Source organism: Rhagoletis zephyria, unplaced genomic scaffold (assembly GCF_001687245.7).
Source record: "Rhagoletis zephyria isolate East Lansing unplaced genomic scaffold, Rhagoletis_zephyria_1.1 Rzeph_scaffold_00427, whole genome shotgun sequence".
Classification (NCBI taxonomy): domain Eukaryota; kingdom Metazoa; phylum Arthropoda; class Insecta; order Diptera; family Tephritidae; genus Rhagoletis; species Rhagoletis zephyria.
Genome location: NW_016157511.1, coordinates 92575 through 120265, shown reverse-complemented (window position 1 = coordinate 120265; position 27691 = coordinate 92575). Strand labels below are relative to the sequence as shown.

The 27691-nt window shown below is 37.7% G+C and overlaps 1 protein-coding gene across 3 annotated transcripts in view; it reads left to right on the top strand.

Annotated features, from left to right (window-relative positions):
- LOC108359642 (uncharacterized) overlaps positions 1–27691 on the top strand; it is a 160713-nt gene that overhangs the window by 80850 nt on the left and 52172 nt on the right. The window contains exon 2 of one of the 3 annotated variants that reach the window (XM_017611578.1): positions 1643–2235. The exons of 1 other annotated variant lie outside the window; for it this stretch is intronic. In XM_017611578.1, the coding sequence (XP_017467067.1) occupies positions 1643–2235 (593 nt within the window). Of the gene's footprint in view, positions 1–1642; positions 2291–27691 lie in introns of those variants that run through there. One more of the 3 variants, XM_017611577.1, reaches the window with a different exon arrangement.

The window sequence follows — 27691 nt, the reverse complement described above, 5'->3', positions numbered from 1 at the left end:
ACCAGAAAAGCGCAAGGTGGAGGTATATCACGCGCTCGAAGAAGAGGTCGATTTTCTTGATCGCTTTTCTTCTTTCTCTCGAGCACTCCGCGTGACTGCGTACATGTTCCGCTTCGTGAGCAATGCCCGCAACAAATCAAAGGGGTTAGCCACAATCACCTATCCACATCTGACACATAACGAATTTCAATATGCAAAAATTCATCTTATCAACGCAGCGCAATCACGCCATTTTCCGAGCGAAAAAAGCGCTTTGCAAGATAAAAAGCCACTTAACAAAAAAAGTCCTCTTATTGTTCTCAATCCTTCGTTGGACAAAGACGGACTTTTACGGGTTAATGGCCGATTAGCACATTCCACATTAAGCTATAATGAAAGGCACCCAATAATTCTCCCTACCGAATCGAGGTTCTGCCAGCTATATTTGGAGTTTTTACACTCGCTGCTTCTTCACGCAGAAACACGATTAATGCTCCAAATGGTAAGGCAAGAGTACTACGTACCAAAGCTGAAACCTCTAATTAAAAAATGCATCTTTCAATGCAAAGTGTGCACGCTTTACAAGCAACAAACACGCACCCAAATAATGGCCGCTCTACCCCCTGAGCGCTGCAGTTTCTCACTCCCATTTTCCACAACGGGAGTAGATTTTGCTGGGCCATTCCAAATTAAAGCATCGGTGCTAAGATCTACAACCCTTATCAAGGGATACGTTGCAGTTTTTGTCTGTTTTTCCACAAAGGCAGTGCATCTCGAGCTATGCTCGGATCTTACAACCGAGGCTTTTCGAGCAGCATTCGCCCGCTTCGTTGGCAGACGAGGTTTTCCCTCAAAAATGATGAGCGACAATGGAAAAACGTTCATTGGCGCCCAGCGCGCAACAGAACGCGACTTCGTTAAATTCCTTAACGAATGTTCCGCAGACATTGTCAAAAAATATGCCCCTCAAGGCATCAACTGGCAATATATACCACCCAGCGCCCCCCACATGGGCGGCTTGTGGGAATCTGCAGTGAAAAGCTTTAAAATCCATTTAAAGAAAACCGCTGCAACCCACAAGTTCACTTTCGAAGAATTCACGACGCTTCTGGTGCGAATTGAAGCAGTCCTCAACTCGAGGCCTCTATCCGCACTTTCTCAAGACCCAGCTGATATGACAGCACTTACTCCGGGTCACTTCCTTCGAGGTGCACCGCTATTGGCCATTCCCGAGCCTAATGCGGAAGACCTCTCTCTACTAAACCGGTGGGAGAAAGTCAAAGCACTTCACCACCAATTTAGTCGCCGCTGGAAAGAAGATTACCTCAAAGATCTTTAGAAGAGATACAAGTGGAAAACCCCACAACGCGATCCTCAGCCAGGCGACCTCGTCGTGATCAAAGAAGATTCGCTCCCCCCCACCGAGTGGCGATTGGGACGAATCGAAAACGTTCGCAACGGCCCTGATAACCACATACGTGTCGTAGAAATCCGTACGCAAAATGGAGTTACCACGCGGCCACTTGTCAAACTGTGCTTCCTTCCAAAAGCACAATAAATAATTCTATACATCTTTTCCTTTTGTATATTAAGGGTCTTAACCTCCCGTTTAAATATTGTACCCAAGTACTTCTCGTTTCTCTGCCTTTGCTTCTACTTCCAGATCGAAGACATCATGGCAGCACGGAAGGCATGCCCCCTGGCTCCAACGGCAGATACAGACAACTGCCTACAATGCCGGCTCTGCCACCGGTACCACGCATTGTGGACGTGCCCGGCCTTCAAGGCGATGAAGCCGCCGCAACGGTTGGGAGTAGCCCGCGCGCAGGGCTACTGCGTCAACTGCCTTGCGCTCACCCACACTACCGGGGAATGCGACTCGCCGGGTAGTTGCAAGACCTGCGGGCTAGCGCACCATGTAGCAGCCAACACCCATCGCGCACGGGGCCAAGGGAACAGGGTCCAAGAAGAGGAAACCGGCCACAAAGGCCCCAAGGAGCGTCAAGCGGCGCGCACCGCCGAAGAAAAAGGCGCTGAAGAAGGCGCAGAAGAACCCGCGCAACCATGCGCCGCAACCGCCGCGCAAGAAGACCGCCCAACGGACGATCGCGCGCACTCCCCAAGGCCTACAAACGGCCAATTTCCAGGGCCGCACCACCCACCGCGTCCTTGGCAACACGATCCGCGCCCTGAAAGAGCTGCAGGAGACGCTCAGCAACGCATTCCTGCAGGGCCGCCGCTTAAACTTAATACATGGTAAGCCGGGGTGTATCAATTTTGAGTAAATTAGCGTTCTTTAATTTCGAAATATTGAAGTTTCAAGCATTTCTGAAATTTACCGTTATATGAAAAGCGGCCGTAATTTTAGTCCGATTTCAATAATTTTCAACGTTTTGCTTTTACGTGGCAAGCACAATAAACATACCAAGTTTGGTACAAATTGGTATAACGGTTACCGAGATACATATATGTAATCATTTTCCAAAATTTTATTATAAACGTATTTCCTGGTAAAGAATTGTTGCAACCATCAATTTTGAATAAATTAGCTTTAATATTTACTGGTTTATCGAAGATTTTGTATTTCTCTAAATTACCGTTATATGGGATGTGGGCGTGGTGTTTGTCCGATTTAAAAAAATTTCGGCCATTTGGTACACTGTACCAAGGCCAATAACTGTGCCAAGTTTGGAAGAAATTGGTGCAACGGTTACTCAGATACACACATGTAACCATAAGTGGGCGTGGCTACGCCCATTTTCCAAAAGTTTATAATATTCTTGTTTTTCGTCTTAAAATTATTGTAAATATCAATTTTGAGTCAATTATCATCAGTATTTACTAAAATAACACAGTTTTCTTATTTCTGGAAATTACCGTTATATGGGAAGTGGGCGTGGTTGCAGTCCTATTTCGCCCATTTTCAATACCAACCTACCTTGGATAAATGGAAACCTACATACCAAATTTCGTTGAGATATCTTAATTTTTGCTCGAGTTATCGTGTACACGGACGGACAGACAGACGGACAGACGGACGGACAGACAGACATGGCTTACAGTAGCTACACACGACGAGCATATCCGCGCACATGTGCGCCAACATGCTGACTGTTGTTTGCTACAGACGGCGAGCGGCTCATAAGCGATCTTGTACTCAAAGCGTAAACATGGAAAGGAAAGACGCGGATGATGCAATTGAAATACTTATGACTTCGGGTTTTTTATGTATGTGTTACTTAAATTTATTTATATTTTACTTATATGTATGTACATAAATATACATATAGTAATTTAGCCTCATTTATCAAAAATTCAATTAACGCACATGGCTTGGATGCATTTATCCGCGATGTGCACACTGCAAGCATCAACATAAAGTGAGGTTGTTGTTTTTGTTTCCAATGCGATGCTCGCAAACCACGCTACAAACGACGAGCATGACCCGCAAGCCGCGCGTGTGCGCAGATATGCTCGTCGTGTGTAGCTACTGTTAAGCATGGCTGAGCATTTATGTATACATTTGTCTATATCTATCTCGATTCGTTTTGCCTGTTACAAACAACCGTTATGTGAACAAAATTAATACACCCTTGTGCACAAGTGCGCTCGGGTATAAAAATAAACAAAATGCACACCTTCAAGAATAACGCAGTTCGGCAGAATGTGGCGAAAACAGGCTCAATCGATCAACGAAAGGGATGTCCAAGTATTAATGACGGGTGTCATCTCTAAAGTACGGGTATTTTGGCGTGGAAATTAATTCTAATAATATTTGTAAGTCTTTCATCTAAATAGAAATAAAAGAAGGTTCTAAAAAAGTTTCGACTGAATTATTCATATTATATTAGTTTTTTGGTTCCTTAAAACCTGCCAGATTTCAACTGAAGCAGATATTATGTAAGTATATTAAACGAGAAGAAATTTTTGGTGAAGGTGATTGGATTTGCATCGTTCTTTCGAATTTCAAATATGAGAGGACGAAGTAAAGACTTTGCCTGTAGATATGCGATAAGATTTATTGAAGTTTTTTTTTAACGGTACAGGGTGATTTGAAATTTAATGATATTAAAAACCGACACTATTCAACTAGGATCGCGTATAGTTCTAACTAAATTTGGAATAGTTTCTAGGTATTTGAATTAAAATTTTGGGCGTTTTAACGCCCTGTGGGTTTACTAGTCTATATATATAATACGCGAAAGGATTTTTTGTCCAGGTCAAGATTGCACCGTTCGTCCGATTTACAAAAGTGAGGTGCCAAATTAAAGGGCGTGGGCTGTAGATGTGCAGTAAGGTTTTACTTTTTGGAAAGGAGTTGCCACCTGTTAAACAATTAAACTCAAATTATTTAAAAACAATTGCCACCAGATCCGCACCGTTCGTTCGATTTTCAAAAATGAGATGTCAAATTAAAGGGCTTGGGCTGAAGACATGCATTAAGGCGTTACTTTTTCGAATAGAGTTGCCACCTGTTAAACAATTACACTCAAATTATTTAATTACCAGTGCGATCAGAACCTCACCTTTCGCTCAATTTTCAAAGGTGAGGTGTTAAATTAAAGAGCTCGGGCTGTAAATGTGCAATAAGGTTTTACTTTTTGGAGAGGAGTTGCCACCTTTTAAAAAATTAAGTTCAAAATATTTAAAAAGTTAAAACAATTATTACAAATAAATATATATTGATATATATCAATCGAAATGGTTTTAAAAAGTTTGGTTTCTTAACTTCACTGTAAGAGGGGTGTCACCTGTTTAAAAAATTAAATTAAATTTCAATTAAGGGAATTTTTCTTCTTCCTTATTGGCGCTGTAACCGCCTAACCGATTTTGGCTGAGTCCAAAACAGCACGCCAGTCATTTCTCTTCTGTGCTAACTGACGCCAATTGGAAATGCCAAGTGAAGGCAAGTTCTTCTCTACCTGGTCTTTCCAAAGCAGAGGAGGCCTTCCTCTTCCTCTGTTACCAGCATCGCGGCCGGGTTGAATATTTTCAGAGCAGGAGCGTTTCTGTCCATTCGAACGATATGGCCAAGCCAGCGGAGCCGCTGAATTTTAATTCGCTGCACTATGTCTATATCGTTATAAAGCTCATACAGCTCATCGTTAAATCGTCTGCGGTATTCGCCATCACCAATGTGTAAAGGTGAATTAGGTAATAGAAATAAATATACACATATGGGCGCCAGATGAACAGCCTCTAAGAAGGTAATAGTTTATAAATATTTTGAGGAGGGTTGCCACCTGTTTGAAAAGGCGATTTCAGTTAACTTCTACACAATGAAATATTAAAATATCTCAAACAAAATAGAGTTCAGAAATCTTTAGTTTAACACTAAGAGTATTTTTGACTAGTTTAAAGAGAGTTGCCACCCGTTTAAAAGTTAAATTCAAATTATTTATTAAGTTGAATGAATTATTAAGATATTGTTATCACTCGAAATGGGTTTGACAAGGTTTCATTTCTGAACTATATTTAGAGGGTTGCCACATATTCAAAAAACAAAACTCAAATTAATTCATCAGTTTAATAGAATATGTATCACGATGTCAAACGAAGGTTAAATAACCTTTTAATAAGGTTTTAGCTTGAAAATATTTTAAAGAGGGTTTCCACCTGTTTGAAAAGTTTAATTTAATTAACTTGCATATATACAAATTATATGAAATATTAAAATACAGGTGTCTCACGAAAGATTGCTGAGAATACTTTAGTTTGAACATCTATGTTTGAAGGGGGTTGCCACCTGTTTAAAAAGTACTTTCAAATTATTTAGATGAATAGATGAATTACTAAAAGATGAATATGAGTCGAATTGGGGTTGAAAATGCTTTATTTTTTACCTTTAATTAGGAAGTTTGCCTCGTGTTTGAAAAATCAAATTCCACTTAATTCATAATTTAATTGAAATATTTGTCACAATTTTTAGTGTTTCATTAAAAACGGCCTCAAGCTCAATTAAAAATGTTGAATATAATTGTTATAAGGCCATAAAAAAACAAAAACAAATAACTTAAGGACGAGCACACCTAAAAGTTAAACATTCTAAAAATAGAATTATTAACAAAAAACAACAAAACCAACAACCACATGATCAAGTGTGAATTGCAGCGCAATAGCTGCACTTGACAAATGCTTGGCTTAATAAATGAAAAAGTGGGAAAAAAGCAACGATAATTTACAAGGCGAACTTAGCACAGTGCATAGGCAACTGGCTGAGTCAGTGGGATTGTCGGTTCGAATCCTACTGAAAGAAGTCTGGTGAGGAAATGTGGTAATTTCCGAAATAGCTATCAAGTCTACAATTTTTTCAAATTATTGTTGCTTTTCCACAATAAGTTTTTCATTAAAAACGGCCTCAAGCTCAATAAAAATTGTTGAATATAATTGTTATAAGGTCATAAAATAACAAAAACAAATAACTTAAGGACGAGCACACCTCAAAGTTAAACATTCTAAAAATAGAATTATTAACAAAAACCAACAACCACATAATCAAGTATGAATTGCAGCGGAATAGCTGCGCTTGATTGTGTTGGTTAACAAATAAAAAAGCAACGATAATTTACAAGGTGAACTTAGCACAGTGCGTAGGCAACTGGCTGAGTCGGTGGGATCGTCGGTTCGAATCCTGCTGAAAGAAGTCTGATGAGGAAATGTGGTAATTTCGGAAATCGCCATCTGTTCCGTAACCAGCAATATAATTTCAGTTTCAAGTAGGGTATATATGTTCTCTTATACTACCTTTCATAAATATATATGAATGTAACCTTGTAATTTCATTTCACATCAACACATAGCTAAATATACATATGCGCATACGTTCTTTTATCCCATACGATTGTATTGTAGTCCAGTTAGGTACGGTAATATCAGCCCATAAGGTCACCTGAGGTATTTATATTTTCTGGAGTAGACTCGTTTTTTTAGTTTCGCTTCAGCATCACGTGGATGCAGTAATATTTGAGTAAAACTTAAACGAACTTAAAATAAATTTGCGTTTGCCAAAAAATCAAAATCATTCGTTTTTAATTTACAGTCCGCTGGTTTAGCTACATAAAAAATTGGTCCATCGTACCGGATCAGGCGCGAACGAGAAAAAAAATAAAATAAAAATATTATTTTATTGTTTCGGGTTTTCTTGAATTTCTGCACCAAGTGAAGGGAGTAAAATGCAGAAGTTGAAAGCGAAGCGATCCTTGCTAAAAGGAGCGGTCACACGCATCTTAAATTTCGTTACTAGCAGTGGAGCTGATTCTCCAATGGCAGACTGGGAATGCCGTCTGGAGCGTCTTGAATAGGTATGGAGTGAATACCGCGACATCGTTCGAGCCATGGTAGAGAAGAACGATGGCGAGGAGGAGGCCCTGGTGGAGATTCAAGTAGATGCAGAGGAATTTGAAGAGCGCGTGCTGAACACAAAAGGTAAACTTCGAGCACATATCACTGCGAAATTGCACGCGTCTGGCGTATCAAATGTTTTTGAGTCCGCTCGCGGAGACTGTTCGGTTGCCGATATTTTATCATCGCAAACGGAAGTTTTAAGTAATTTGGCCAAGCAGGCGTTTTCAGTTAACTTCTACACAATGAAATATTAAAATATCTCAAACAAAATAGAGTTCAGAAATCTTTAGTTTAACACTAAGAGTATTTTTGACTAGTTTAAAGAGAGTTGCCACCCGTTTAAAAGTTAAATTCAAATTATTTATTAAGTTGAATGAATTATTAAGATATTGTTATCACTCGAAATGGGTTTGACAAGGTTTCATTTCTGAACTATATTTAGAGGGTTGCCACATATTCAAAAAACAAAACTCAAATTAATTCATCAGTTTAATAGAATATGTATCACGATGTCAAACGAAGGTTAAATAACCTTTTAATAAGGTTTTAGCTTGAAAATATTTTAAAGAGGGTTTCCACCTGTTTGAAAAGTTTAATTTAATTAACTTGCATATATACAAATTATATGAAATATTAAAATACAGGTGTCTCACGAAAGATTGCTGAGAATACTTTAGTTTGAACATCTATGTTTGAAGGGGGTTGCCACCTGTTTAAAAAGTACTTTCAAATTATTTAGATGAATAGATGAATTACTAAAAGATGAATATGAGTCGAATTGGGGTTGAAAATGCTTTATTTTTTACCTTTAATTAGGAAGTTTGCCTCGTGTTTGAAAAATCAAATTCCACTTAATTCATAATTTAATTGAAATATTTGTCACAATTTTTAGTGTTTCATTAAAAACGGCCTCAAGCTCAATTAAAAATGTTGAATATAATTGTTATAAGGCCATAAAAAAACAAAAACAAATAACTTAAGGACGAGCACACCTAAAAGTTAAACATTCTAAAAATAGAATTATTAACAAAAACCAACAAAACCAACAACCACATGATCAAGTGTAAATTGCAGCGCAATAGCTGCACTTGACAAATGCTTGGCTTAATAAATGAAAAAGTGGGAAAAAAGCAACGATAATTTACAAGGCGAACTTAGCACAGTGCATAGGCAACTGGCTGAGTCAGTGGCATCGTCGGTTCGAAGCCTACTGAAAGAAGTCTGATGAGGAAATGTGGTGATTTCCGAAATAGCTATCACTTCTACCATTTTTTCAAATTATTGTTGCTTTTCCACAATAAATTTTCATTTAAAAAATGGCCTCGAGCTCATTATAAAATTGTTGAATATAATTGTTAAAAGGCCAAAAAATAACAAAAAACAAATAACTTAAGGACGAGCACACCTAAAAGTTAAGCATTCTAAAAATAGAATTATTAGCACAAACCAACAATACCAACAACCACATGATCAAGTGAATTGCAGCGGAATAGCTGCGCTTGATTGTGTTGGTTAACAAATAAAAAAGCAACGATAATTTACAAGGTGAACTTAGCACAGTGCGTAGGCAACGGTGCATNCTGCACCAAGTGAAGGGAGTAAAATGCAGAAGTTGAAAGCGAAGCGATCCTTGCTAAAAGGAGCGGTCACACGCATCTTAAATTTCGTTACTAGCAGTGGAGCTGATTCTCCAATGGCAGACTGGGAATGCCGTCTGGAGCGTCTTGAATAGGTATGGAGTGAATACCGCGACATCGTTCGAGCCATGGTAGAGAAGAACGATGGCGAGGAGGAGGCCCTGGTGGAGATTCAAGTAGATGCAGAGGAATTTGAAGAGCGCGTGCTGAACACAAAAGGTAAACTTCGAGCACATATCACTGCGAAATTGCACGCGTCTGGCGTATCAAATGTTTTTGAGTCCGCTCGCGGAGACTGTTCGGTTGCCGATATTTTATCATCGCAAACGGAAGTTTTAAGTAATTTGGCCAAGCAGGTGTCTGGACCAAATTTATGTTTCATGCCAAAGTTAAAAATCAAATCGTTCTCTGGTCAGTTAACTGAGTGGAAATCTTTTCACGATTCGTATGTCACTTTGACACTCAGCGTGTCAAAAGTTTCAGTTGCTGAAGAGGTACTTGACGGAAGCAGCATACGAGTTAATTGGGCATATTCCTGCGACTAACGTTGGAATCTGTAACACCGGCAGCCACATCGCGTACGGGAAGCCGTTCAGTTGCAGTTAAGACACATCAAACGACGGTAGAAATGAAAGTTCAATGCCAAAAATGCGGCGGTATACATGAGTTGCATCAGTGCAATGAATTTCTTAGTATGGATGTTAAAGCTCGCAGAGCCTTTGTGGCCACTAAAGGCATATATTACAATTGCCTTAGAGTCGGTCTATATCAAATAATTGCAGCTCAAAATTTTCGTGCCGTAATTGTCGAAAACGACATCACAGCCTCTTACATGAAGATAACCAGCAAACGCAGAAGTTGGAGTCATTAGTGGACTCTGGAGTTAATGTGAACTTTCACGCGCTACCTGCAATTAACACTCTTTTGCCGACAGCGGTATGTCTGGTAAGCGATAGCTATGGGTGTAAACAGTCGCGTCGCTTGTTGTTGGACAGCGGTTCTGAGAAAACTATTATATCAGAGAGTACCGTCAGTCGCTTAGGGCTACATCGAAAGCATGCAAGAATACCGGTACATGGTTTGGACAACTCAGCTACTGGAATATCGCGCGGCTGGGTTTCTCTTCAAATAACAAAACAACAATAATACGTTCACAGTCGATGCGCTAATTATGCCAACAATTGCATCGTTTATGCCGGCGAATGAACTAAATAAAGAGCAGTACATTTCTTTTTTGTCTTTAGACTTGGCGGATCCATTGTTTTTTATACCTGCGCCAATAGACATTCTTTTGGGGAACGATAAATTTTTTGAAATTTTGAGGGGCGAAAAGATTAGAGGAAAAGAACAAAATGTATGTGCTCTTTCAACATCACTGGGGTGGATCGTAGGTGGCGATTTAACCAACAATGCGAGCGATAGAAACGTGGGAGTATTTCTTAATAACGTACACATCGACCAAACACTTACACGATTTTGGGAGACGGAAGAGGTCGAATACGCACATTAATTGACAGAAGACGAGCTAAGGGCAGAGTAATCATTTTCGCGTACGTATACGAGATCGGGCGATGGCAAGTTTAGCGTTGAGCTTCCTTTTAAAACTAAAGTTAACAATTTTGGAAATTCTTTTGAGTGCGCCCTTAAGCGACTGCAAGCAACAGACCGCAGGCTTGCAGGCAACCCAGATTTAAATTCGCAGTATACAAATTTTATGGCGGATTACATCGCTTTAGATCATATGGAGAAGATCCCAGATGAGGAAATTAGTAAATCACGTAACGAGTGCTGCTATTTACCTCACCATCCCGTTTTTAAAAACGATAGCACAACAACGAAGCTACGCGTTGTTTTTAATGGATCTGCACGTATTGGAAGCCACTCGTCGCTGAATGATGCGCTGCCTATTGGGCCATCGCTTTTGAGAGAGATTTTTGATATTTTACTCCGGTTCCGACGACATCGCTATATAATGTCTGGTGACGTCGAAAAGATGTACCGCAAGATTTGGGTGCACGATTACCACCGGGATTTCCAACGTATTTTGTGGCGAAGTTCACCCGAGGAGCCGGTGAATCACTACAAGTTAAAAACTGTGACTTATCGCACAGCATGTGCACCATTTCTTGCAGTGAGGGTATTGGAAGAGCTTGCAAAAAAATCTCAAGGCACTCATCCTTTGGCATCACAGGTAATTTTTAATGATTTTTATATGGATGACGTTATGACAGGGGCAGAGACTTTTGACGACCTTCTTAAAATCCATAGAGAGCTAGTTGCTCTTCTTAAAGGTGCAGGTATGAATTTGCGTAAGTGGATAGCAACTGCAGTGAGTTACTAAATTCTCTTCCCGAAGTAATGCGAGAGATGTCGCCTGTTAACTTGGAGCCACCGAAAATGCTCAAATTACTTGGAATGAAGTGGAACCCTGTTAATGACGTATTTTCATTTTGCCTTTCATACTCTTCATCGACAGTGGCAACAAAGAAGTCGATACTGTCAGATGCGGCGCGCATATATGACCCTTTAGGTTTTCTTACACCATGCACAGTGTTGATAAAAATGTTTTTCCAAGACCTGTGGCTTCTCAAATTAGACTGGAACAACAACAATAAATTCTTTGCAAATTCCAAGAAGAGCATTGTTCGCACTAGGTCGTAACGAATTACATGGCTTTTGCGATGCTTCTCAAAACGAGTACGCTACCGTCGTCTATTGCCGTTCTGAGTATGAAGGTAAAATAATAACTCAACTTGTGGCTGCAAAGAGTCGCGTCGCTCCGCTCAAGCAAATATCTTTACCTCGTCTGGAGTTATGTGGTGCTGTCCTTCTCTGTCCGCTGATAAATCGTGTAGTGAAGACTCTGCAATTCGATAGAATGGCAGTTCAAATGTGGACGGACTCATCGATCGTTCTTCAATGGTTATCGGCTGTGCCGCGGCGCTGATCTGTTTACATCGCAAATCGGACATCGGAGATATTGACTAGTTACAAAAGCTCTCAATGGCAGCATATTCGCTCATCACACAACCCAGCTGATCCCGCTTCTAGAGGCGTATGGCCTTCGGAACTACACACATTGAACATATGGTGGGATGGTCCCCCTTGGCTCAACCAACAAAAGGAGTTCTGGCCTAAGTCAAGTGCGTTGTCAGACATTCGTCATGGCGATCTAGAAGAACGTAAGAATCAACCAAAATCTCACACTAAACTTTTCTTTCTATCTACAGAAGATCATATAATAATTAGTCCACTGTCGTCGCGCATTTGAAAGTGGTCTCGACTAGTGCGCTCTGTGTCATATTGTCTACGATTTATTGGTTCTGTATGCAAACGAAAATATGAAACGTTCCTGTCTTCTAATGAACTCAAGGCTGCTACCGTCTTCATCATTCGTGCCGTTCAAGAAGAGCTGTTCTCAACTGACATTGCTGCCATGAATAAAAAAATCGCCATTTCTAACAAAAGCAATCTTTTGCTACTATCACCATTCTTAGACCACAATGGAGTGCTTAGGGTAGGCGGAAGAATCAAAAATTCATCAGCATCATTTGGCATCAGACACCCCATCATATTATCTTCGAAACACAAGATTGTCGAGATGTTAGTTAACTATACACATATTTTACATTTGCATGTTGGGGTTTCACAGCTTATATTTATTCTGAGACAACAATACTGGAATTTAGGCTCGCGAAATCTTGCGAGAAAAATTGTTATAACTGTTTAACTTGTTTCAAGCTGCGAAAGTCTACTCAGACGCAGTTAATGAGCGACTTGCCTATAGAGAGGGTGAGATTCCAACGAGCATTTTCTAAGGTAGGCTGCGATTATGCTGGGCCTTTTTTACTAAAGGTTGAGATAGGCAGACTGCCGCGTAAGGTCAAGGGCTACATTTCTCTCTTTGTATGCTTCGTAACATACACTTGGAGCTAGTCGGCGATTTAACTACCGAAGCGTTTATTGGCGCCTTGGATCGTTTCATTTCAAGGCGTGGACAACCGGAAGAAATTTGGTCTGATAATGCGACAAATTTTGTTGGCGCTAAACGTAAACTTCATGAAATGTACCAGATTCTGGAAGCTCAACAACGAAGTTCTGAAGTTGCAGATTTTCTTTCTTTGAATAGCATTACTTGGCGTTTTATACCACCCTCATCCCCACATTTTGGAGGGCTTTGGGAAAGCGGTGTGAAATCGGTGAAAACACATTTGAAACGAGTAATTGGCGAAACAACTTTAACATATGAACGATTTTACACGCTCTTGGCTCGTATAGAAGCGCTGCTGAATTCGCGACCACTGTGCCCTAGCAATGATGGAGAAATTGATGGCCTTACTCCTGCTCATTTCTTGATTGGGCAGCCATTTACTGCGCGAGCAGAACCTACCGCCGACTCGGCTGCAAATATACATCCGCTAAAGCAATGGGAAAAGGTAAAACAAATGGCGCAAGGTTTCTGGAACCGATGGCACGCTGAGTATCTCACGAGTCTTCAGCAACGGAAGAAGTGGCAAAACGAAAAGAACTTAAAACAGCACGACATCTTTAACGTTCGCGAGCCTAATATACCTTAGTCGCAGTGGATGCTTGCAAAGGTTGTGAAACTTTTTCCTAGTACTGATGGCAAGGTGAGAGTAGTTGCAATAAAGACCGCAAGAGGGGAGTACGTACGACCGGTAACCAAACTCGCATTGCTTCCTTCCTCTGTGGGACCTAGGTCCTCCAGCAGCCCGGAGGATGTTCTGTAACCAGCAATATAATTTCAGTTTCAAGTAGGGTATATATGTTCTCTTATACTACCTTTCATAAATATGTATGAATGTAACCTTGTAATTTCATTTCACATCAATACATAGCTAAATATACATATGTGCATAGGTTCTTTTATCCCATACGATTGTATTGTAGTCCAGTTATGTACGGTAATATCAGCCCATAAGGCACCTGAGGTATTTATATTTTCTGGAGTAGACTCGTTTTTTTAGTTTCGCTTCAGCATCACGTGGATGCAGTAATATTTGAGTAAAACTTANTCACCTAAGGTATTTATATTTTCTAGAGTAGACTCGTTTTTTAGTTTCGCTTCAACATCACGTGGATGCAGTAATATTTGAGTAAAACTTAAACGAACTTAAAATAAATTTGCGTTTGTCAAAAAATCAAAATCATTCGCTTTTAATTTACAGTCCGCTGGTTTAGCTACAGCTATCACTTCTACCATTTTTTCAAATTATTGTTGCTTTTCCACAATAAGTTTTTCATTAAAAACGGCCTCAAGCTCAATAAAAATTGTTGAATATTTATCACAATGTTAGACGAAATAGACGTAAGATAATTTTAGTTTGAGAAGGAAACGATTTACGAAATATTAGCATATGAGTGTCAAGGTCAATAGATTTGCGCCGATCTTTCGAATTTCAATTATGACAGGTCGAAGTAAAGACCTCAGCCTGTAGATGTGCGATAAGATTTAAATTTTTGAAGTCAGACCTTTTTTTTTACCGGTACAGGGTGATTTAGAATTTGATGATATTAAACACTCGGAAACGGCTGCACGGATTTAGATGAAATACGGCACTCGGATCGCTTATAACTCTGACTTAGGGACACGAATTTCGATACGATACGATACCATATCGATACTTTTGGCGTTCGATACCGATATTTTCTACTCGATAGTTTTAAAACGATCTTTTTTGGAATCGAGTACCAGAACCCTAGTATCGTATCGAATAGCATAATCTCACATTACAAGGATAATGTTATTAACAATTCCGATATAAATTGGACTTTAAAGAGCAGTAATTTGTAATATAGTTAGGATTGCATGTGGTGGAATTTGAACCCGCGGCCTCGGTGTTTTAAGTCAACACCTCAATCTCTACGTGTTGTTACACAATATGTTAGTGTTTGACCGAGATTCTCCTCCGATTTGTCGCGCGCGCCTTAATGTTGTGGCACTAAAGGGGTCCCTACAGTTTTAGGTCGACTCTTAACGGCGATGGTTTTACTGGGAAGCTGTTTTTCATTTTCAAGCTTTGCACACTTCTAACCATTACACCACAGCGGCCTATATACGAGACCTATATTCAGATAATTTTTTTGGATTTTGGTATCGATATTTGGAATATCGAGTCTTTTTATTCCGATATTAGTGGGTACCCGATATTTTTAAAGCGATACTTTAAATGAGTACCATATCAATACTTTCTGTTCGATATCGTGTCCCTACTCTGACTAACATTTGCAATAGTTTTTGAGTTAAACTCTAGGGCGTTTTAACGCCATGCGGGCTTACTAGTTTTAGTATATTTTACAATAAATGCATATGTTTTTTGCATATTTTTGCTCTTTTGATTTATATACAACCATTTAAATTTAGTGCGAAGACTCTAGACAAAAAAATATCTAACATTTTTGCCCAAATATTCATCTGAATATCTGCTCTGATAGCCAATCGGCATTTTAAGGACCTCTCTTGTACCTCTTAGTTAGATCTCAACTAGTGGAGGACTGTAGGAGAGAGCTGGCCTATATCTCTGATCAATACGAAATTACCCTAATATGGATCCCGCGACATAGAGAGATTTACGGAAACGAGGCAGTGGACGAACTGGCAAGGTGCACTGAATGTGTCCTACAAAAAAATTACCGAAATGTATCACCCGAAGGCCAAGAAGAGGTGGAACCATGAAAGATCTTACAGGAATACCCCGGCAGCTCTGGGTGTCCTACGACCCACTTGAAACCAAAGCTCTCTTAAGAATGAATAAAGAAGATACAAACCTATAAACTTACTGTAGTGTGCAAAAGGTACTGTCCCGGTGGGGTACATGCTGAATGGATTGGATTGCCCTTCAACAGGTTTTTTTCGCAGTAGCGATGACCCTGGCTCAAAAGGACAGTCGAACACCTCCAGTGCAAGTGTCCAGCCCTCGCAAGGATGAACCTTAAGACACTCGGCAAGCGTATTGAAATTCATTAAAGCCGCCAAATGGCTGTAGGTTGCACGAGTTGTGGAATCAAAATGGCAAACTTGACAATTGCTTGTCACCAGGGTGCCAATCCACTTAAACCAACCAAACATTCATCTGAACCACTATTAAACTGTCAATGTTTCCATTTACACAAGATTGTAACTGTCTGCTTGATTATAAACTAATTTTATACATATGTAAATATGTATTGTATTTTGAATTGAACTCTTTTCGTTATTTTCGATTTAAATACTGTATGTTTTATTTCTTTTTGTACCGGCAACAAAATATTGGGAAAATATTTTTAATAGCATATTTCTCTTGTTTATAGCGCATATATTTGCATTTGAGTGCATATTATAAGGGCATATTTTCGATTTTTTAGTGCATGAGATTCCGAGCTCTACACAGCACAATTTTTTTTACCTATTACCGGATTTTACACGGTTCAAGTATTGAATTCAATTCTGCTTGCTAGTGCAATAGAAGGGTTGAGAAGAAAAGGGAAGAGTACATATGCGTCCGTACCGTCAAGTGGTTTCAAGTTTCTTGCTTTGCTTTTGACATTTTCGTTGTTTCCCATTTAATAAACCAAAAACTTAGCGTGTAAAAGCAAATAGAAAACACAAAAGAGAATGGACCAGAATTGCTCTAAAGTACTTGAATCATGTAAATCGTGTGTAACTAAATTTGAAAAAAACTAGTTTGAATAACTTTTTGGAACCATACAGTGGTGTTAGTGATTCTGCGTCGATGGAAGAAACTATTGATATAAGCCGGCGTTAGTCAAATTTTAGAGATTCTCGTATTTCCTTTTGATACTTTGAATGGATAAATAATCATGTAGAAGTGGGGCTACGGTTCGGCTATTTGTACAATGATTTGGGTTCTTGTAGCACACGCTTGAAATATGGACTTTTCCGTAAATTTTGGAGTGAATTCAAAAATACTGTGGCGTAGCCGGAGTTGAACTGATGAAAGTTTTTTGTAATATACACAGTTTTCTTTATGTTTACAAGCGATTTGTTTTTCTACAATTGGGAATTTTAGGTTTTTATATTATCGGTTTAAAATGTTTAAAATATCGAAGAGAAAGAAAAAAGTTACTGAAACTCGCCATATAACAATTACCTAATTCTTCAGGAACTAATCGAAACTAAAATGTCTATGTAAATAGCTTCGTCAATGCATTTGAAATTATCCGATACTATCGATAGTTTCAATGCAAACTATCGAAAACATCGAATGGGATGACTATCGATAGGTTTACAGCTCTAGCGTATACCTTTCTAGGAAATGTGAGTTTGGAACTCAACAATAGAAGAAAATGCGTGACATCGGTAGCAAAACAATAACAAATATCTAAAATCAACGCGAATTCTTAGCTTATAAATTAACTACAACTATGTCTTAAAAGACTTAAAGCAAAATTTAATTTAAAATAATAATTTAAAGCTTTTTAAGTTAAATTTTTTTAATTTAAAGCTTCAAAGTTTAAAGTTTTGTAATTTAAAGGTAATTTATGATTACCCAAAATTACATGCAATTGATTGAACTACAAGCCAAAAAGTGCAAATAACAACCTACTATCAAAGAAAATTGCGTTGAGGTGAAGTGCAATCCACTTATGTCTACAGAATTTTTCGGATGCTCCACAGTTTTATTCGCTATGCAATTTTTATAAAATCTGTAATATAAAAGTCTTGTAAATAGTTAAATTAAAACATACCTAATCATATAAAATGAATTAGTTATAAAATATATTTAGACACACGTCGTTTGTTGAAGATGTAGAATAGCATATTTTTATTTTAAACTTCTAATGAAAATTTTTGTACTTTTACCTGAAAAATAATAATAAAATTGTAAATCTTAGTGACAAAGTAATTATTTACAACTTGTCTTGTGGCGATACTATGGGAAGTGCTAGTTATTTCTTCGTCGTAGATATGCTGCTCCTCAGTACTTGAGCTAGAATCACCTTCATTTTCATGCATTATATTATTTAATATAATAATATTATGCAAAATCATGCAAGTATTTATAAGTATATTTCCAGTTAAGATATTTTGTATGTGTTTTGTTTTAGTATGGACAATATTTTTACAAAAAAATCCGCGGAAAATTTTAAGTAAAAAATGTTGCATACATTGTGAAAAATTCCCTGTGCCAATAATTTAAAGCGGCAATGTACATACATACATACATGTATATATATAATTTGGTGTGATTTTTATTCCAATTTTAGTTTATGTTTTAAGTAATTTAGAAACACTATCATTGAAGCTTCGTTTTATGAAAATTTTTGTATATGAAATTTTACACTGTTTTGTTTTTCTAAATAGAAAGTTTCTAAAAATGCAGCAATAAAATTGATGTCGTTTGTTACATATTAGGGGTATTCTCGAAGTCTTGCAAGTACACTGAAGGGAAAAAATATTAAAACCAAATAGTAACGTAATTGATGTTATTCGGAAGTACTGTATATTGGTAAATATTCAATTCAATTACAGGCATATTAAAATTACCGCGTTCGTTCTGAAAATCAATATAAAAACCAAAAAAAAAATATTTAATTTGCATGTTGCCTGCAGTGGAATTCGAACCCTGACCCTCTCTGGATACCAACAAATTGTGGCAAGTATCTTTGCGCACTCAGCTACAGCAAGACATATAAATATGCTTTCAATTGTGGAATTTCCATCAACACTACAGCACGCGATTTGTACGGATAAACACCCTGCAGTACGGGGGAGCGACTACAGGACAGCTGAATCGGTAGCTACCTGATAAACTCCGTCAATTACCGACCGACTACTTGCAGTGGATTTCATCGGTTACTTTTACAAGGCAATGTCCTAGGCGGTAGTCACCATCGGCTCTCTCTGCACTACCGGGAGTTACTAAAGTAGTCACTTGCGTGATTTATGGGCGCCCTCTGTCGTAGTTTTTCACTATCCTGCTTACGACTGGTTCGACTCTGCACTTCCATGGGTTAATATAACTAGTAGCTACTTACCTAGGAGTCGGTGCAATAGCGGTTCAAAGTAGCGATTGACTCTAGCAGTACTGGAGGGCATGTACTATGTGTGTGTATTGTCACCGCCCAGCAAAAAACACGATTACCACAGGAATTAAAATGCAATCGAATTAGGCGATGGGAGTCGCTTACCCTTTCGATTCAAGAAGACATTATTTTCACATGGGCACGTCATTGGCCGTAAGCCCTTAGCCGCAGAATTACCTTCGAAGGAAGGGAGAGGGCAAGGATAAACAGAATTCAGAGAAGCGAGCAAAGAATACCTTACAGAGAAACTAGTGTAGAATGCCTAGATAAATATATACTTATGTATATTAAATTGAAAACAGATATACGGATTGTCATAAAAGATAAACAATTTAAATTTTTATAAATCCGTTTTTATACATTCATATGTATGTATGTATTTAGATCTTGCTCGAAAATCGGTGCATACATATTTAATTAAACTCAGAAATGTACTTCCTCTCTTAGGTACAGCATATTTTGCTTAGCTGCCCATCCTTCTTTGCACGAAAAACTTGCGCGCTTAACCGAAAAAGCACTTAAGCAAATTTTCTTTACTACTTAAATGAGGAAGGTATCCGAATCCCTACGAAACCAAATAACCACGTAGAAAATGCTTCAAGCGAATTGTTTTCCGAATGGTATTTAATAGTCTATATAACTACATAAAATGATAGCCGTTTTCGTTGTTCTGCAAGATGAGAAAAATAAATAAAAGCTTGTAAAATTAGGGTATGTTGTGCCAGTGCAGGTAAACGTAATACTTTCTTTGATAATAGTTGCAAATTTTTAAGGCAGGTATCGCTAATGTGCAGGTATGTTGAATGCATCTATCGGAGCAGTTTCCTTATCCAGTGAAACCCGCTTAAGTTTCCAACATTTTTTGGCACCGTTAATTTTTTAATGTATTCTGAAGAAAATCCCTCTTTTAAGTACCTCCCCGCTTAGGTACCCAACCCGCCTAAGTACCTACATTTTTCGTACCCCATTAACCATTTTACTTATAATTTTCCGAAAAATGACACTGAAGATGGCACAACGCCGAAACCGGTTTGTCTCCAAACCAAATTTGACAAGGGATGACGGAAAATCGTTCCACATTACATCACACTCCTACCCTGTCGGAAACACCAACAACGAAAATGAGAATAATTTTCCCCTTTTAAGTGCTTTTTTTAAATTTCTTCAAACATTTACATATTTTGAAATTCAGTGGCAGCGCTCACACCTTCGGCAAAAATATTCTAAAAAATCAACGGTAATTTTTAGCCACTTGAAACTTTCGCATTTTTACATTAAAATTAAATGGGCTATAAAGCTGTATACTCATAAAAAAATTTAACACTTCTGAAAAACAAGTTTGAAATTTTGATGAATTTTTTTCAGTGCTCTGCAAAATTTTAAGCTTATATTTCAAGTTTCTGTGGTATTTGTTAGGGAACGAATTTTTTTTTCATTGATAAATTTTAAAAATTAAAAAATAAACATAAGTGGCAAACAATATTATTTTGAATTTCGTCCAAAATGATATGCCCTGTTTGTAAATATGTATAAAAAATGACTTTTTATTTTAATTCTTGTGAAAATGATATAACATTGCTTAATCTGTTTTTTAATAAAGTTTTCCTTTATGTGTTTAAATAATGCTATGATCTTTGTTTTAAATTACGTATACTTCATTAAATGTTCATGTTTTATTCAAGGACTTATTTATGTAAGTTAACAAGAAGGTGTAACTACATCACAAATTATGTTCGCTTAAGTACCCGACGCGAGGTACTTAAGCGGGTTCTTTTAAGTACCAAACCGGCCTAAATATATTTATCTATCGATTTTCTTCATCAGTAACATGATTTTTTTTTGTAAAAGAATAGGCTTTAATACAAATGCAAAAATTTGGCACAGAACCTGTTATTTTTAACATGTTTCTTCTGTTAAAGTTTGATTTTTTTTAATTTTTTCATTAAAAAATAAAAAAACTGCAATGATTAAGTAATTTGCCAGAAACTATAAGCCCTATCGGAAAGTGATGTATATACGGTTTAGGGAGAATTTCATTGGCTTTCATTTTCCGTATTTTATATTACGAACCAATTTTTGCTTTCAGCTGAATAACGGTGAATTGCAAATATCTCGAAACAGTATCCATAGAAAAAAAATTAACTCGATTTTCGGAATTACTGAGCAATTCTACATAGGAATTGGATAGTGGCATCCACAGAACATTTTTGCTGTAAATGTATATACGGTTTATGGAGAATTTCCTTGGCTTTCATTTTCCGTATTTTATATTAAGATTTTTTTTTAATTGGTTCGTAAGATATACGTGATTAAAAGGAACCAATTTTTGTTTTAAGCTGAATAACGGTAAATTGCAAATATCTCGAAAACGTATCCATAGAAAAAAAATTAACCCGAATTTCGGAATCACCAAGCAATTCTATATCGAAATTGGATAGTGGCGTCTGGAGAACAAAATACAAATGAAAATTTGTGATCGAGTGTTACCGATTTTTTGCTGGGGATTCGTATGTACACTTACATATACATACTCAGATGTGAATAGTCAAATACGAGCGTAATACATTTTTGTATGAAAATATTATTTTTAAATACGAACATTTTTAAACGATAATCAAATATAAAGTATTCATTGTTACTATGCATTATTTGTGCAGTGTAGCACGGATTGTATGAAATGCGAAAATACTATTCCAAAGTTCCAAAAGTATGGGACCCTCATTGCAAAATGAAAGCATGCATAGGTATCATGCAGCGAAATTCTTTATCAAATACAACAGAAATAAAATTATAGTTTAAAAAACTAAAACCTCGCTATTAGGCACGGCGCACATTAGTGCGATACGATATGCGATGCGATATGCGTTACGATACGCGATATGAAATGCGCGCAGTGCACATTAGAGCGATGCGATATGCGATGCGACACGCGATACCATTTGCAAAGTATGCAATATATACCATTTGCGGTGTGATAGCTACACAAACGCCTTTCAGTTAATACCATGAGTTCATTCGATAAAGACATTGCTGTAGCATATTGGTGGCTACAACAATGAAAAAAAGAGCTTATAATAGGTGAAAGTACTGGGTGCACCCGTTTAATGTGAGGAACATAAAGCACAGTTCGACGGTAGTTTCCCATGAGCTCTCTCAACACCCGGCAAAATTTAAAGAAATGTATCGAATGAGTCCAGATAGTTTTCGGTTGCTAGAACAATTTGTATCAGCTACTTTAACGAAGCAGGACACGAAATTTCGACTCGCAATTTTATCATCCGAGAAGTTACTGATCACATTAAGGTAAGTGCTACATTCTTTTGACAACAACGTAGCAAAAATATTGCTACGCTTCTAGCAAAAATTAAGAAAAATCTAGAAATACGCAAAAAAGCAATTTTATTATAAACCAAAGAAATTCATTGACTGGCATTGAGCCAAAAATTCAGAGTTTTTCATGTATGTACATACATATGTATATATGTACATGTATATATCTACATATGTACAATATGTGGCCAATAAATTACGAACTGTATTCAGATGTTTATATTTTCTAGTTTATCTTTTTTAACTTTAATAATTTAAAAAATAGAGATAATTCAATACAGTTAACCATACAAAACAAAGGTTCAAACTTTTTGCGAAATTCCCGAAAACTACAAATTTTCCAAAAATTTCATCAAAATTTCAAACTTTCAAATTTTAATAATTAAAATAATTATAGATAATTCAATAATATAAACCATATAAATCAAAGCTTCAAACTTTGTGCAAATATCCCAAAAATTCAACAAATTTCTCAAAAATTTCATCAAATTTTCAGTCTTTAACTCGAATTTTCGGGAAATTTTTGGATATGCAGTCTATAGCCCATTAAATTTCAGTGTAATAAAGTGCACGTTTGATTTGCCTCAAATATATAAAAAAAAACGAGCATACTTTGTATGAAAGGAAATGCAGAGCATCTTTAACAAAAAAACATTCTAAAATATTGATGCAAATTTTGAATATTTTGAATATCCAAAAATTTCCTGAAAATTCGAGTTAAAGACTGAAAATTTGATGAAATTTTTGAGAAATTTGTTGAATTTTTGGGATATTTGCACAAAGTTTGAAGCTTTGATTTATATGGTTTATATTATTGAATTATCTATAATTATTTTAATTATTAAAATTAAAAAAGCGGATCAACTTGAAAACATAAACATCTGAGTAACCTTGAAAAAAAAATAAAAATAAAAATCTATACTTCTGAAACGGTACTTGAGTTAAATTGACATTCTGTGAGTTGTTCTGTGTTAAAAGTCGTTGATATTGAGATAGAAATAGGATACTGTGGTGTTGAAGTTGTGGAAGAATCCCATGGTGAAAGTTCTATGCTGTTCTCTTTCTCGGCTTCGTCTAGCTGCTCGTTGATGACTTGCATAAGCTTCACTTTCACAGCTCTTTTACGCCTGTCATCTAGTTTTTTTAAATCAGGTAGGAGAGACTTAAGAAACAACCAGTCTGAGTCTTGCTGTTCACTTTCCTCGCCTCTTTTGACGCTTTATCTTTTTATATCCACCCATTCTACAAACGCATTGTTCGCGTCATTTGGCAATTGTTCCTGTCGCGGCTGTTGACGAGTTTTCCTTTGCCTTTTCGGCTGGGGTGGAATACCGATTTCCGATTCAGATTCAACTTCAGGAGGGATTCCACTGGGCGGTTGAACATTTGGAGTTTCGCTTGATCCACTTAGTGGTCGAATATTTGGTGTTTCTGAAGTCAAGCGGGAGTCATATTCTTCTTCTCTGTCAGTTTCCGTGTCTTGCGTTATATTTCCAGAAGTTTTGGCTGATTTCATGAACGGACGGAGAAAATGATGAACGCTGTACGGATATTTATCCACTTAACGTTCTCTTCTGGAAATAAAGAAATAATGAATGCGCACTTATATATATAACAGAATTAAATGAAAAATATCTATAGGAAATAAGTGACAAAAATAATAATTATTTACAGGTATTTGGCTACTGGGAGCTCTTTTCAAGATCTAGCGATTCAATTCTACAGAGGAAAATCGACTATTTTTGGTGAAATCGTGCGATCTACTTGCGAAACTATTTGGACTAAATTACAGCCATTGTATGTGCCTTTGCCCGATGAAGGTACATGGAAGGAAACATCAGGACGTTATTTTGATTTATGGAATCTACCTAATTGTATCGGGGCGATTGACGGTAAACATATTCGCGTAAAGTGCTTCAACAATACCGGATCCCGTAACATAAATTATGAAGGTTTTTTTTTCAATCGTCCTCATGGCTGTGGCTGATGCGAACGGCATGTTTATTCTTATTGATGTTGGGGACATTGGAAGGAACAGTGATGGAGCTATATTTCGTCATAGCCCAATTTGCCAGCTGCTACAACAACGAAAGCTTAATGTTCCGAAACCTACTTGTTTTCCAGGTGGTGATTATCAAGAGATTTTCCCATACTACTTGGTTGGTGACGAGGCTTTTCCTTTATTACCATACCTTATGAGGCCTTTCCCAAAAAGAACGTTAACTGATGCAAAAAGAATCTTTAATTTTCGTCTTTCTAGAGGTCGTAAAAGTGTTGAATGCGCTTTTGGTATGTTAACATCCAAATTTCGTGTTTTTGAGAGGCCAATTGCTTGTAATGAAGAGTGTGCAATTGCAATAGTAAAAGCCTCATGTGTGTTGCATAATTTTATCCGCCTCCGTGAGGGGAAGCTTCAAGGCATTTCAAATTTTGCCAACATACAAGGTATTCCGCTAATGCCAGATGGTAGTACGTTGCAGGAAACCTCTGCCCAAACCGAAGCCGTACGTTTACGAAATAGGTTAGGTAAATACTTTCTTCAAACGGAAGGAGCAATTCCAAAACAGTGGAAATATGTAGATTTATAAGAGAACTGTTATACCATTATTTCCAATTATTTAATTATGTTTGATAAATTAATATTTAAGATTCTTTTTTAATTTAAGTTTTTTGTATAATGAATTCGCATACAGAAGTTACAAATACCTGGGTTGTTATGTCACTTTTGTGGTAGGTTTTGTCGAGTGAAGTAAGAATCGAAATGCGAAATTTTTGTCAAAAACTGGTTTCCGCACTTTTGTGCCCTTATAAGCTTGTAAATGAGTTGCTTCTCAACAGAGTTTAGACCTTTCGAATGATGGGTCTATGTTTATATCTATAAACTTTTAAAAAATTTAAGAGAAAAGTATGTTTAATATCGAGTAAAGCTGATGTTTATTTTTACAAAGCCGGCTGAAAATTAAATGAGATATTTAAATTTTCATGACAAACTATTTCAGAATATTGCGTTCACTACAAGGAGAAATCGGTGAAAGCTGAATTAAAAAAAAAGGTTAAGCAAAATTTTTTGAGTTGTATAGCCAAAATGTATAGCCGATTTTTTTAAAGTAAAAATCACTATATATCAAATGTTAATATTGCAACAATTCAGGAGTAGTATAGTTGCTTTACAAAATGGTGCGTGAAAACTTTGCCAAATTTGAAAAAAGACGAAAAAATTAACACAGAAAATACACATAGATCTCTTAAGTTTTCTAAAAGTTTATATACATGTAGACAATACAACGTGCTCATATGTAAAGTTATAGAACGAATGACTGGTTTATTTTCCACCACCACAATGTATAATTATTAACAGCTAACTTATACCTAATATTCCAGTGAGAGTCTAATTTACATAAGTCGTTAGTAACAGGGACAATGTTGCCATATTATCTTAAACTCTAAAATGTTATATTAAAGAAGAAAAGGCTGAATTACTTTGTGGTGTGCTGCCACACTACCCTCCTCCGTAGTCTTAACCAAGTGCAGCCGAAAAGTTGATCGATGGAAATCTTGGCAAGTCGACCATTCATATTGAGTTCGAAGTATTTTTCGTATCTCCTTGCGACTTCAAATGGTCCTTTATAAGGCGAATATAAGGAAGTCCAAATCTGTCCATCTTTAAAAAACACATGCGTACAAGTTCTCAGACTCGGATGTACAAACACTTTCTTTTGCGAGTGCCAAGCCGTATCCGTTGGTCTCAATTCTCTCATAACTTTACGAAAGTTTTGCAAACAATCTGCATGCGTTTGGTCGGTTTCACGACTTGTGAAAAACTCACCTGGAAGTCGAAGGATGGTACAGAATACGAGTTCGCTAGGGCTTGCCTTTATGTCTTCTGTATAGGTGCAGCGTAGTCCCAACAGAATCATGGGGGAAAAAGTAGTCCAATTTTGAGCACTGTGGCACAATATAGCGGATTTTAGGGTACGATGCCATCTTTCAACTATGCCATTCGCTTGCGGGTGATATGGTGTCGTCCGCAAGTGTTTAATGCCTAACGTTTTAGTGAGTTGGCGAAAAATTAAGCTCTTGAATTGCTGTCCCAGGTCAGTCGTGATGTCAACCGGAACACCAAAATGTGAAATCCAACCATTAATTAGTGCATTAGCCACAGATTCGGCGGTTTTATCGATCATAGGGATAGCCTCTGGCCATCGTGTAAAGCGATCCACGATCGTAAGGCAGTAGCGATAACCACCCGAATTCGGAAATGGACCGGCAATGTCGACGTTTATGTGAGCAAATCGTTGAGATGGAGCTTCGCGTTTCGACAGTGGTGTACCGCAGTGGAGCTGAATCTTATTCTTCTGGCACTGCGTGCAGTTTCGAACAAACCTCCTACTATCGCGTTGAATTCCTGGCCATACAAACGCTCACACATCAGTCGCGCGGTCGCTTTAGATCCAGGATGTGAAAGGTCGTGTGTTGCATGTAGAACGTTAGAACGAAAGCGTTTAGTAATAAATGGTCGTATTCGATTATGAGAAGAGTCGCAAATAACTGACTTAGAGCTAGACATCAAAGCATATGGTTTTAATTGAAGTGAGTTATACTTGTTACCTCCGTGCAGAAACTGCTTTAGCTCTTCGTCCGTGTTTTGATCCTTGGCCAATTCTTCGTAGTTTATACATTCAGAGGTGAGAGACTGGATGCGCGATAATAGGTCTGCAACAATATTCTCGCTGCCTTCGGTGTAACGAATATCGGCAATTATTTGGCCAATAAAATCGAGCTGTCTTGCTTGGCGATCCGACGCTTTGGACGAATTTCGGAGAAACGCAAATGTCAAAGGTCTATGGTCGGTGTAAATATGGCATCGTCTACCTTCCAGCATATAACGAAAATGCTTCATCGCCAAGTACACCGCTGTGAGTTCCCGATCGTTAGTACTGTAACGAGTTTCGGCGGGAGAAAACCTAAGTGAAAAAAACTCAGCGGTTGAATATCTTCGCCCACAAGTTGGTTCAAAACCGCGCCGGCCGCATAATTTGAGGCATCGACCCAAAGCGACAATTCAGCATCCGGTAACGGGTGGGCTAGTAGTACTGCATCTGCCAGCTGTTGTTTGCTTCTTTCAAAACAGGTCTCAGTCTCCACGGTCCACCTCTATTGGGTTTTATCGTTTTTCCTATTTGATTTAGCCATATCAAATAGCGGTCCGTGTATATTAATTGCGTTTTTTAAGAACCGTCTATAAAAATTCTTTTTCATCTCCTGAACAGTATGGGGTTTCAGAAAATACAACAATACTTCCACATGCTTCCGCAACGGGCGAGTCCTATCCTTAGTTATAGTGTGGCCAAGAA